Source organism: Ctenopharyngodon idella, chromosome 12 (genome assembly GCF_019924925.1).
Source record: "Ctenopharyngodon idella isolate HZGC_01 chromosome 12, HZGC01, whole genome shotgun sequence".
In the NCBI taxonomy this organism is placed as follows: Eukaryota; Metazoa; Chordata; class Actinopteri; order Cypriniformes; family Xenocyprididae; genus Ctenopharyngodon; species Ctenopharyngodon idella.
The window spans coordinates 3,279,903-3,293,610 of record NC_067231.1 but is presented as its reverse complement, the minus strand read 5'-3'; the positions used below and the strand labels follow the sequence as shown (position 1 = coordinate 3,293,610).

General features: G+C 37.8%; 1 protein-coding gene across 1 annotated transcript in view; it reads left to right on the top strand.

Moving 5' to 3' along the window:
* The first annotated feature begins 3,038 nt into the window (after positions 1-3,038).
* Positions 3,039-13,708, top strand: part of wnk4a (WNK lysine deficient protein kinase 4a) — a 62,973-nt gene continuing 52,303 nt past the window's right edge. The window contains exons 1-2 of the mRNA XM_051914132.1: positions 3,039-3,231; positions 3,440-4,081. Of these exons, the coding sequence (XP_051770092.1) occupies positions 3,467-4,081 (615 nt within the window). The 5' untranslated portion in view covers positions 3,039-3,231; positions 3,440-3,466. The remainder of the gene's footprint in view (positions 3,232-3,439; positions 4,082-13,708) is intronic.

Here is a 13,708-nt window from a genome sequence, read left to right as displayed (position 1 = left end):
AATTCTATAAAACCTGTGAGAAAAGAAAATGTAAAAGATAAAAAAGAAGAATTAGGGAGAATCAATGAATTCTGAATAATTTAGTGCCATTTTGTGAATATTAAGTAATCATGTAATCAATAAAAAAGTAACTGTATTCTGATTATGAGTATTTTAAAAAGTATTATAATCTCATTACAAGTATTTAATCTTTGGAATCTGATTATGTAATCCAGATGACATACACCGATCAGGCATAACATTATGAGCACTGACAGGTGAAGTGAATAACACTGATTATCTCTTCATCACGGCTCCTGTTAGTGGGTGGGATATATTAGGCAGCAAGTGAACATTTTGTCCTCAAAGTTGATGTGTTAGAAGCATGAAAAATGGGCAAGTGTAAATATATGAGCAAGTTTGACAAGGGCCAAATTGTGATGGCTAGACGACTGGGTCAGAGCATCTCCAAAACTGCAGCTCTTGTGGGGTGTTCCTGGTCTGCAGTGGTCAGTATCTATCTAAAGTGGTCCAAGGAAGGAACAGTGGTGAACCAGCGACAGGGTCATGGGCGGCCAAGGCTCATTGATGCACGTGGGGAGCGAAAGCTGACCCGTGTGGTCCGATCCAACAGACGAGCTACTGTAGCTCAAATTGCTCAAAAAGTTAATGCTGGTTCTGATAGAAAGGTGTCAGAATACACAGTGCATCACAGTTTGTTGTGTATGGAGCTGCATAGACACAGACCAGTCAGGGTGCCCATGCTGACCCCTGTCCACCGCCGAAAGAGCCAACAGTGGGCACGTGAGCATCAGAACTGGACCACGGAGCAGTGGAAGAAGGTGGCTTAGTCTGATGAATCATGTTTTCTTTTACATTACGAGGATGACCGGGTGCGTGTGCATCGCTTACCTGGCAAGCCGGCGGAGGCAGTGTGATGCTTTGGGCAATGTTCTGCTGGGAAACCTTGGGTCCTGCCATCCATGCGGATGTTCTTTGACACGTACCACCTACCTAAGCATTGTTGCAGACCATGTACACCCTTTCATGGAAACGGTATTCCCTGGTGGCTTTCAGCAGGATAATGCGCCCTGCCACAAAGCAAAACTGGTTCAGGAATGGTTTGAGGAGCACAACAATGAGTTTGAGGTGTTGACTTGGCCTCCAAATTCCCCAGATCTCAATCCAATCGAGCATCTGTGGGATGTGCTGAACAAACAAGTCCGATCCATGGAGGCTCCACCTCGCAATTTACAGGATTTAAAGGATCTGCTGCTAACATCTTGGTGCCAGATACCACAGCACACCTTCAGGGGTCTAGTGGAGTCGACGGGTCAGGGCTGTTTTGGCAGCAAAAGGGGGACCAACACAACGCATTTGTAAGGTGGTCATAATGTTATGCCTGATCAGTGTATAATCAGTTACTACCCAGCACTGTATTATTTGCTTAATCCAATGATCTGTTTTTATATGAGACAGAGAAAGAGAGACAAGTGGCTCTCACATGCATGCTAAAGTATCATGCAACAGTGTCCTCTGCTGAACATCCATTTACCAAATAATGCAGTGCCTCTATTAATCATCCCTGAGGGCCTATTTAGTGTTAACCACACATAATGGAACATGCAAGCAGAGACACAAGGGTTCTTATGCACTTACATACAATAATACATTTTTAACTTAATCAAATACATTTTGCAGCGACTGTATGTTATGGAATATACAGTACAATGCATGTATTAAACACAGTAGTGTAAGTTGAATAAAATATAAATATACTGCACAATTATTAGAAGTAAAGGAGGGGAAGTGCACAAATGTTCTGTGCTCTGAGTAAATGGATAGCCTCTGGTATGAATGATGCTTTGTACTGGTTGTAGAAGTTTCTGGCACATGAGAGCGTGCAGCACACGAGAGGAAGCAGCTTGAACTTGTGCTGAAGAACGTGAGCTGTCCCTCATGTCCTGGACCTTTTCTGGTCCATAGATGGGCTAGAGTTCATAAATCCAGTCCAGTGTTTTTAGAGCGGATGTTTATTATGGTTCGCAGAAGGCTTTTGTTCTTGGTTGTGACAGACAACAGAATACTCTCAATATAACAGACAATGATTTTACAATGGGCTTTGTTGATGTTGGATTAGATATGAAGCTCTGTGACATTTCTGTGTTTTGATTAGGCTCATTCTGTTGTAGACATTGAGAATCGAAATCATTATCAGGGTCATGAAACAAAACTGTCTTGATATAAATGCTATATTTTGGAGTTACTTAATTTTAACAAGAAATGCATAAGATTTGAGAGTTTTGATTTGAGATGCAGAATGTTGCTTTTATTAGATGACATAAACGTGACAAGCTTAGTCTTTTTAAATATATTGTTTATCATTTTTATATTTTTGGGGCAACATGGACAGAATAATTATTTAATAATCGTGTCCTGAATCTAACATGAGAAAAGTCTAAAATAATATAGCCAGACTCTATGGGGATGCATGTGCGGCTTTCAGCTCATATCTAAATATCAATTTAGATGTCAAATGTCAATTTAATTAGCCTAGATTTTTTTTTGTATATGAGCGAATAACTGAAAGTCAAGGACAACTTTAATAGTCATTTAATAAACTCTCTGAAAGTGACTGTTCCCAATTGATGTCTTGATTGTGATTGTCAGTTGTTCTCAGGAAACATCAGCGGAGGCTAAAACTGGTCAGAGTAAGTTGTCAAATTGTACTATAGGATACATAATAAATTAAATAGGCTACACATAAATTATAGAGTTTGTATGTTGGCTTGAGAAAGCCTAATATAGTTTAAATAGATATGAAAATACACAGCTGACTTTCAAATTTTAGGATGGGGGGTCCATCGCGACGGTGATAATGGTCCATGGCCTCTAAAAAATGTAGCCCCCCTGGTCCAGACCACGTGATCCGGTTTTCAAGCGATTCATTCAAACGTTTCTACTCGAAAGAACGAATCGGACATCGTAAGCGGAAAATCTAATGGACACTCTCTCACCAACACAAGGTGTTCTGATGGCACAGATAGATCTACACACTGACGAACTCATGCCTGCAGTGAAACCCAACGCTGCGGGACTCAGGTGAAGGGGGCGGAGTCAGCCGCTCACTCACTTGTGAAGAGCTGTAGTGCACGCGCGCCTCTGCAGAATGCACAGCAGCCGTGCGCGCGTGTGGAGCGAGTGACATGTGCTGTTTCAATTCTGGAATCATTTCAGACTGCTCTAAATAAGGTAAATTTAAGTTTACTAGCGCGCTGTGCGCGCGCGCTATATTATATATTCTATATAAAGAAATACATGTCTTATGTTGTTATTATTATAGCTTAATTTGCTGTTATATTTGTCATTTTCACGTAAAAGTGGAGAAGAAGACGGCACCTAATGTTCTTGATGCTTTGCGTTTAATGCGCGCGCTTGTTTATTTCTCTTTTTCATCCAGTTGGTGATGCTTTGAGGAGTCTTTATCATGTCTCATGCCGAAGTTGAGTTCGCTGGACGTGGTTTTCCAGGTTTACCTGTTGAATTAGAGGAGGACTGTCTCTCCAGAGTGCCAATGCTGCGAACGCACTCCTTGAGCGCGAGGAGGAACTCATACGTGCTTCATAAACTCAGTGTGGATATAGATCCGCAAATATACACGGAGACACTCTCCAAGGCGCTGTCATGGTCTTCTGAAAACATATTACTCTCAGAGAGAAGAACTGTGGAGGATAAAACTGACCCTCCATCTCCAAGTTCTTCATCCGCGGTCTCCAGCCCAGAGTCTTCTACACCCAACGCCAATTCAGCAGCTCCAGAGGACTGGAGAAGCTCCGTCCAGACGCCTCTGTCCCCTGCTCAGGATGCCAGCTCAGATTCGGACAATGAGGGGTCCAAGGTCGAGCATGTGGTACCACGACGCCCATTTGTAAGCAGACTGGAACAGGACGAGAAAGAGGAAATCGAGACCAAAGCGGTGGCCACCTCACCAGATGGAAGGTACCTGAAGTTCAACATTGAAATTGGGAGAGGGTCGTTCAAGACGGTCTACAAGGGACTGGACACAGAGACCACGGTGGAAGTGGCATGGTGCGAGTTACAGGTAAGCTCTCTTTCTTAAATTATATGGCAATGTTTTGTTTATGTAGAATAGTCCATGCAGGTTTAGAGGTCGTTTTGCAGTCATGATACCTTCATAATGATTTTTAGACCTGATGCACAAACTATGATACACTATTTAATATATTAAAAGCAAATGGAGCAGATGTTCCAGATGTGTGGCATACAAGCCTATCAGTTATTCTTCTGTATTTGACTCCTGCATGGATGCTTGGAAAAGCACATGTGGATTGCTTTAGCTGCCTTAAAGTGTTTTTGTCTTTCTGTCCTAAACAGAAATCTAAAATTAAGAGCCATGAACCAAACCAACTCGCTTCGAGATGAATCACAACATTGTAAAATATGATTAGAAACAAATAGTCATTGAAATTTGGAATAGAAAATTGTGTTCTTTGTTTTACAAGTGAAAAAGCTACTCATCCCATAAAGCATTGCAAATGACATAATCAACAGTACAGTATAAATGATTTATTAAATGTACTATAGTCCTTTGTTATAAGTATAAAAACATATTAACATATTGCAAGATAATTTTCTCAGTAACACTTTACAGGAAGGTTCCATTTGTTAACATTAATTAACATGAACTAAGAAAGAAAAACTGTTCTAAAGTATTTATTGATCTTAGTTGATGTTAATTTGAATATCTACTAATGCATTATTAAAATTCAAAGGTGTATCTATTAATATGATTTAATGGATTTAAGTTAACATGAACTAACAATGAACAGTTGTTCACAAAGATTAATAAACACTGTAACAAATGCTCATTGTTAGTTAATGCATTAACTTATGTTGACTTTTTGGTAAAGTATTACCTTTTCTCTTTTGCTGTGAATTTCACTTTCATGTTAACAGTGAATTTTCTGATTTGTGTGTAGTTATAGGTGGATTATAGGTGGAACTGGGAATTTGGCAGTTATATGTGATTGTTGAAGTTGAAATCATGTTGAATTTTGCCTTGTGCAGAAGTGAATACTATCACTGAACAATCTCAGAGCTCATGTAATGTCTGTCTTGAAAGGGTTATTGTTTAATTGAAATCAATATCTCTTTGGAGAAAATCAATGGGATTTATACTTCCGGAGCCTTGCTGTTCTCTCAGGTTCAGTCAGGCTCTAATCTAATCAGTTGTGGGATCAGGTGCAACGACTGTCCCACTGAATGAGACACTGTAATCTATGCAAAAGCCAGTCTTTGCTCTGTTTCTGTGGCATGAAAATGTTGTACCTGTGAAATCACATGTCTAGGTTTGCCTACTTTCTCCTGTTTCTCTTTGACCTTGATCAGCCTTCTTCTGACCAATCATGCACGTCACAGTCAGGCGGCCAGGCGGTCACTCTTCCGTGCCACCGTTTCCACACTTAACTGTGCTAATACATGCATTCCACACGTCTCTGTGTTCATTAAGAGTATCACGTACAGGAACTAGTTTTCTCTCACAGTCCACCGGAGGATAACTGCTCTTTTATAGCTCAGGAGACTTCTGTTTTATGTTAATATCATCTTTGTTTCAGATGTTTTCCTAAAATGCCTAAAAGGATTAAATCAGAATTAAAATTTCCTGATAATTTACTCACCTTCATGTCATCCAAGATGTTCATGTCTTTCTTTCTTCAGTCGAAAAGATATGGTTTTTGAGGAAAACATTCCAGGATTTTTCTCCATATAGTGGACTTCAGCAGCTACCAACGGGTTGAAGGTCCAAATGTCAGTTTCAGTGCAGCTTCAAAGGGCTCTACACAATCCCAGACGAGGAATAAGGGTCTTATCTTGTGAAACGATCGGTCATTTTCTAAAAAAATAAAAAAATTAATACTTTTTAACCACAAATGCTCGTCTTGTGCTACTCTGTCATGCGCCACGCATTACGTAATCATGTTGGAAAGGTCATGCGTGACGTAGGCGGAAGTACCGAGCAAGTGTTTACAAAGCGAATGTACAAAGACTAAGTCAAACGGCCTTTACAAAAAAAAGTAAAACAGCGACATGTACGGTTTTGAAGTTGGAGGAGAAAATGAGATCGAAACTGAAACTGACATTTGGACCTTCAACCCGTTGAACCCCAGTGAAGTCCACTATATGACTGAATATGTTTTCCTCAAAAACCATATCTTTTCGACTGAAGAAAGAAAGATAAACATCTTGGATGACATGGGGGTAAGTAAATTATCAGGAAATTTTAATTCTGAAGTAGATTATTATTTGGCTTTGGAAGATTTTGATGAGAGGAGTTCAAAATCATATTGCAAATCTGAGCATAGTTTTGTTTAGATTTTTAGAGTTGTATTTAACATTAGTTAATGCACTGTGAACTAACATGAACATGAACTATGAAAAGCTGTATTTTCAAAGATGAACAAAATACAGTAACAAATGTATTGCTCTTGGTTAGTTCATGTTAGTTAATACATTAACTAATGTTAACAAATGAACCTTATTGTAAAGTGTTACCAAAATATCTTTGTTTGTGTCTCGAAGATGAACAAAAGTCTTACGGTTTAGAAACTGTCCCTTTAATGGTTTGGATCCATTTACTACTATGATGGCTTTCGGAAAACATGTTTTGTTTTGATAGGACCGATAGGCGTGGAACAAGGCTGAGTTGGCAAAGTTTTTCAGAAGTGCAAACACAGGGATTAAATGTGCACGTGAGGTGGATTCTTTGCACCTGTTGCTCTCTAGCATCATGTTGTCCTGTGATGATGGGGGTTTCTCAGGGGAAAGTGAGGCCAGGATTACGGCCCTGGGATTGATGGAACAGGTGTGAAGCAGGGCAGGGTGAATCAGGACATGCTGATATGCAGGTGGCCTATAATTCAAAACACTTAAAATGCTTCCAGTGCCTGAAGGTCACATTCCTAGTCTTTTGAGGGAATTGCTGTAATATCAGCTTGAACTAAATTGAGGGATAAAAGTAAGCTTTGGGCTTGAGATTGAAGCACAGAAGTGATCTTAAAGGATTAGTTCACTCAAAAATGAAAATTCTGTCATTATTTAGTCAACCTATTTAATTTCAAACCTGTATGACTTTTCTTTGAGCACAAAAGTAGATGTTTTGAAGAATGTTCACACTTCTCTTTTTCAATGCAATAACAACAAATAATGGACCTGTTAAGTAAAAAAAAACAAACTCAAATACACCATAAAAGCATTATCAAATTAGTCCATACCTCATGCTAGTTTTGTGTGAGAAACAGACTGACATTTTAGTCACTATTGACTGATAATTTTCAAAATGTAAAAATGATATATCAAGTTCTGAAGAAAACAGCATAAGGGTTTAAAATGACAAGAGGGCGAGTAAATAATGACCGAAATTTAATTTTTGAGTAAACTAATCCTTTAAAGATCACTTCTGTACTTCAATCTCAAGCCCAAAGCTTACTTTTATCCCTTGATATGCTTTTATAGTTTTTGTTCTTATTTTGAATTAGATTTTATTTATATATTTTTGTTTTCATTTTAATTTTTAGGTTTTTTTTACCTTTTGTATTATTATTATTATTATTTATTTAGTAGTCATTTTAGTACTTCAACTTACTAGCTGAAATAAGTTTTTATTTTGTTTCAGTTGATGTTTACTTTTATTTCAAGTATTGAAAATGTTTTTTATGGTTTTAGTTTCAGTTGACGATAAACCTGAATAGCAACTAAAGGGATCGAAGTGAGCTTCAGGCTAGGGATTGAACTACAGCAAGTTTGTAAAGACATGTAATTGTGACTCATTCATTTTTTAAATACTTTTTGCTTTTTTTTTTACTTTTTTGCTTAAATTGCTTTTAAATACCTTAATAATGCATTCGACTCTTCCCTGCTGCATGTTAAAGCAGGTTAAGCTAAAGCAGTGTGTAGAAGAGCGAGTCCCTCCGCAGGTCTTAATCAGCTCTGATGGGATTTCAGATGGCTGCTGCTGTCACTCGTGCTGCCGTCTCTGCTTGGTCACGATGACATCATCTTGAGCTGACCGCCAGCAGCTGGTGGTCTGACCTTTTCTAATCTTGCTTTGTGCATGTCCACACACACAACCTATGATGACCTTCCAGATCAGTTCTCCTCATTTGGTGCTGCAGACACAGTATCCACGATACCCAAACCCAAACAGACTGCGAGGTGGTTTTCACTGCAGGAGAAGAAGAATTTAGTCCTTTTTGTCATAGTAGACAATTTTACCCAAATTAGCAGACTTACAAATGTGGAACATTGCAAGCAGTTTGTCATAAGAGCTAAACTGTTTGTGTACATTCTCACCTCATCCACCATTATGGATTTTCTTTCACTGAGCTTGTCCCTCAGTGAAGTGTTTATAGGCTCACTGGAAAAACGTGCCTAAACCTACCTTATTTCGAAACTTCAGTTTCTTTCCAGCTGAAATGAACACTAGAGGCAATAAAACACCAAGAACTTTTGTTTCTTTACACACAAATTATGATTGGCAAGGGCAGATGAGCTCAGAACACTTTTATCATAGTGCATGAATTGTAAAGTAATGTATTTTGATGTTTGAATCACATAACTAGCTTCAGATGTTTGGCTTTTCTGACATAGTAAACTTGCTCGGTAGCTCACCTGGTACAGCACTGGTAATTTTGGTAATGAGTCCCATAAAACACAAGTCAAGATAAAAGACCTCAAAAACTTGTAGAAGCAGCTAAAATGGTATGGCTACTTCAGCAAATGCCTTTTTATTATGGGTCCTTAATTATGATTTCACTTTTTTAACTTTAGTTAGTGTGTAATGTTGCTGTTTGAGCATAAACAACATGGGAGATATTTTCTTTTAAAGAATTCTGTGTTTAAGGACTACAACGAGCTTCTTCCCGGGTTAGTGACATCACTAAACCTAAACTTTACATAAACCCCGTCCCCAAGAACACACAACAAAGGGGGTGAGGCCATGTTGGGCTGCTTTAGAGAAGAGGAAGAGTTGTTGTAGTGGAGTGTTGTTACCATGCTGTCATTTAACGCCGCACTGCTTCACAAACAAGGGTCAATTCAACGCTAGATTTGCACAAAAAATTAACATGATGGGACATGCTAGTCGATGAGTTGAATCAACTCCACAGCAACTGCATAAATTTATCCTCTAACCATTCAGAAACGTCCAGTTTCATTCTAAAAGTTGTAACTCCGACTCCGGTTTGAACAATGTAAGGCTGAACACCGTTACTGACAATCCTCATTTTGGCTGTGTGAGATTCTCCAGCTTTGTTGTTGTTGAGCAACCGAAGCGTGAGCTGTTAAAGCTCCGCCCTCTTCTGGAAAGGGGGCCGAGAGCAGCAGCTCATTTGCATTTAAAGGGACACACACAAAAACGGTGTGTTTTTGCTCACACCCAAATAGGGGCAAATTTGACAAGCTATAATAAATGATCTGTGGGGTATTTTGAACTGAAACTTCACAGACACATTCTGAGGACACCAGAGACTTATATTACAAAGGTCCCCTTTAACACTATTGGTTAGGTTTAGTGTGGGTGCTACATTATTTTCAAATGCAATAGAGAATTAACCTTTTAGCGGCACTCAGCTGCATTTCATTTCTGAACTGCAACAATACGTACGGAATGAAACTGCTTCGGATAAACCTGAATGTGCTTTTAGCGCCACTTATTGGACATTTCACTTTGAAAGAGTCGCATAACTTGCAGGCAGCAACGTAATATCGTTTTGTATATATTGGCACTCATAATATGATGATTACAATATAAACAGATATGAACATATCACATGGGAACAGCATGACAGTGTTGTGGATTTAGCAACACATAGTTACCCGGCAACAGTTTCCTATCAGAGCTTTGCCAAATAGGACAGACTATACAGGGAATATGGCCAAGAGCACAATCCACGTTGGAGTATTCAGTGCTAAGTGTTGAACTTCTGAAAAAGATATGAATGGCGTTGCCATTAGTGCCTAATGGGAAGGAGAAGAACATGTTATTTTATTCCAAGCAAAAAGAATATTTTTATTTATTTATTTGGTGTTTTCTTGTTTCTGCTGTCATTTCTGAGAGACAAATCTAATATTTACCCTCATTTGCATCTCTTTCTCCTGTCTGGACCTCTGTAAATTTCCAGTCAGCCGTCCCGTGTACAGTTACCCAGCACTTGGACCTTGGCCATTCACTTCCTGTGGGTCTAAAGCTTTGCTGGGTAATGCAATGAAACATTGTGTGTGTTAGTAAAACCGCAGTGCTGTAGTTCAGAGAATAGATTACAGCTGATGCTCAGATACTCTGCTGTGGAATTTTCCTTTGCTTTGCTCTCAGACTGAAGAGAGAGTTAGTTACTAATCTGTTGCTTCATACTACATTTGCATGTTTAATGAAACTATAGCCGAAAGAGATGAAAAAGAAGTGTGCTTAATTGTATTGAATGTCATTTGAATGTGTATTTCAATGCTTAAAAGTACATTTAAAAAAAAAAAAAAAACTGTACTTGCAGGTAATATAATATTAATGAATAAAAGAGAGTACACTTTAATGATTGTTTCTTAACACACTGAAGTACACTTTTAAAAAGTGCACTTGTAATAATGTCAAATTAAACAATTTGCTTTAAAATCTTTTGTCATGCTTTAAAGAAGTACACTTATTTGATGTGTTGACTAAAGCACATGTAATTATAATATATTTTAAAGAATAATTTTTTTTTGATATTACATTTAAATGTTTCAATAGAAATGACATTAAAGTATATTTTAGTTGATCATAAAAATGCTTGTCAGTACATTCGACAGTACACTTTAACCATTTACTTCAATTTATTTGTAAATAACATGCAATTAAAGGTTCAAAAACATTACATTCACACTCAAGTATATTCTTTTAAAGTATATAATTTCCATAATAATAAATAAATTATTTTTAAAAGTACACTAAAGTGTACTTTTTCACAAGGGACAAGCCTCAAATGCTTAACTTTTACTAAACCCAAATCACTACTTTAATGCTATTTGAATCTAATGCAGCATACAGGTACTCAAACTGTTTTAAAACAGACAAAATGGTTGCAGATCAACCATTTTATTAGGGTTAAAGAATGTATGTAATTGAACCCCGTTCATAATCATTAATTTCTCAGCATGCATGCAGTCATGCTCATAAAGAGTTTGCATAGTTGAATTTAAATACTCTGATATGCTTTAATCAGTTTTTGACACACATTTTAACCTCTTTGATAGTGTCTTGGTGAATCTACTGCAATGACTATGAATTACAAGCAAATTGAGGTGCATTTTCTCTTACTAGGAGAGTCTGGTTCTGGTTAGTAATGTAAAGTAGAAATGCATTGATTCCGACCTGAAACTAAGGGCCCTATCATACACCCGGCGCAATGCGGCGCCAGGCACGACGCAAGTGTTTTTTGCTAGTTCCAGCCCAATGCAGTTATTTTCATGTCCTGTGCCACGTTGTTTAATCTGTTTGCCCATGGGCGTGCTGGTCTGAAAACGAGGTGTGTTAAGGCGCATTGTTGGCCCATAACTATTTTGAGGCAACTGAAATAGACTGCGCCATTGACCAACTGAAACCCCTATTTGTTTTGTTAATGAATGAGTGCGTTAGTAAGATGCGCCTATATGCGTGAGCAAAACGCACGTACACTCTGCTCGTTACGCATACAGACCATGCGCCGGGCGCGCCGACCATTTTTCCCGTCCTTAAACTAGCAAAAGTGGATTAGGACACGCCTTAAGAGCACTTGTGCCGTGCGCTTTAGACCATGTGCTTAGATCGTTAAAATAGGGCCCTAAAAGTAGTGGTGACCCAAAGCTATGAGAGACCTCTGTATTTGGAATGACTTATTTCATAGTTAATTATTCATATTTCAAAAGTAAAACAACATGAAAATAAGGGGAACATATATAGGGTGAATTCAGGTTGATTGGAACACTTGAGATGACTGGGAAAACGTGTAGCAATCGACCTGAATATATTATATATATTACATCACACAGTGCATCAAATGCTAACATGCAATATAAAGAATTAACTACTGAAATAATATATAATAGTATTTTTACTAGATTCATCATATAAGTGGTTAACAATGGCCTTGATTGATTGATGATCAAAGTATGATTTTTGTGTCAAAATGCCCTTTCCTTTTATTTCAGGGTGCATTATTACATGCCCTTTCTTGTAGTTAACATGTTGATCTTGACATCCATGTGAGCACATCAAGCACTATGTACTGACAAGTGGCTGCTGTTTATCTGACTTTTTCAGCTTGAGTTTGTTTCAGCAGTCCAAGAAAAGGGGTCTTTTTAAAATGGCTGCCTGTATCTTATCAGCATCTGCCTGCTGGACAAATATATTCCTTTTTTGTGCAAAAAAGAGGTGGGGGTCTGCAGTGATGTGCACCCTCACGTAGCACTGCTGTACACTATGTTCATGTATGACTGTACGTTCTGTGCCAACTGATATAGGAAGATTACATCTGTTTCTAGTGAAAAAGCCGCAAATATGTGTGTGCGGAGCATTTGCTTGCTGATGATGCAGTGCAATTATGCAACAAGAAAGACTATACTATATGTAACACTTATAGTACATAAAGTTGTTTTAAAAGTTTGAAAATGTACAACAGGATTCTAATGAGTAATAATTTAAATTACCTATAAGGGTGTTAAATAAGGTTATAAGGGTATGTTAATGATGACAGAATTTTCTTATTCAGAAAAGCCATCTCTTTTAAACCTATAACCATTTCAAAGAAATAGAAATATATAGAAATATAGTGTATATAGTGTACTGTTGAATGTAATGACAAGCATTTATGATGAACTAAAATATACTTCAATGTAATTCATATTGAAACTTGTATGTCTTCTATTTAAATATATTTGTAATGATGAAGTTGCAATTTAGTACATTTAAAATATATTCACTTCAAATGTAATATCGAATAACGCACTACAAATTATAATCAAGTACTTTACATGCTTTCAGTGCTTTAGTATGTTAGTCAACAAAATAAGTGTACTTCATTAAAGCATGACAAAAATGATTAGAATATACCTTTCAGATTTGAAGTGCACTAAGTGATCTTTTTTTACAAGGGAACAACAACAACAACAACATTTAACCTACATCTATGCAACTTGCATATTACACTAACTGTAAACCCTTATTGATGCATCCAAGATTTGCTGAATATACATGACTCTAGACCTAGAGGTCGCTGATATGAGTCTTTGACGTCAGCCCAAAAATGATGACAAATATCTTGCAGTATGTTAGTATCTTTATTCTTTGTTAGAATCCGTGTTGGAAATGTTGGAAGTTTTGGGTAACACTTTATTTTGATAGTCCACTTTAGACATTCTACTAAGTAGCTTTGCAACTACATGTCAACTAACTCTCATTAGAGTATTAGTAGACCGTCTGCTTAATATCCGCTAACACTTTATTTTGAATGTCCCTCGATAGACTTTCTACTGACTATAAGTAACTTTACAAGTACGTCAACTTAGGTTATGTTCACACTTGTCATGTTTGGTTCAATTAAAACGAACCCTGGTGCGATTGCTCTGTTAGTGCGGTTCATTTGAACATGTGTGAACGCTGCCATCCGAACCCTGGTGTGCACCAAACAAGCGGACCGGGACC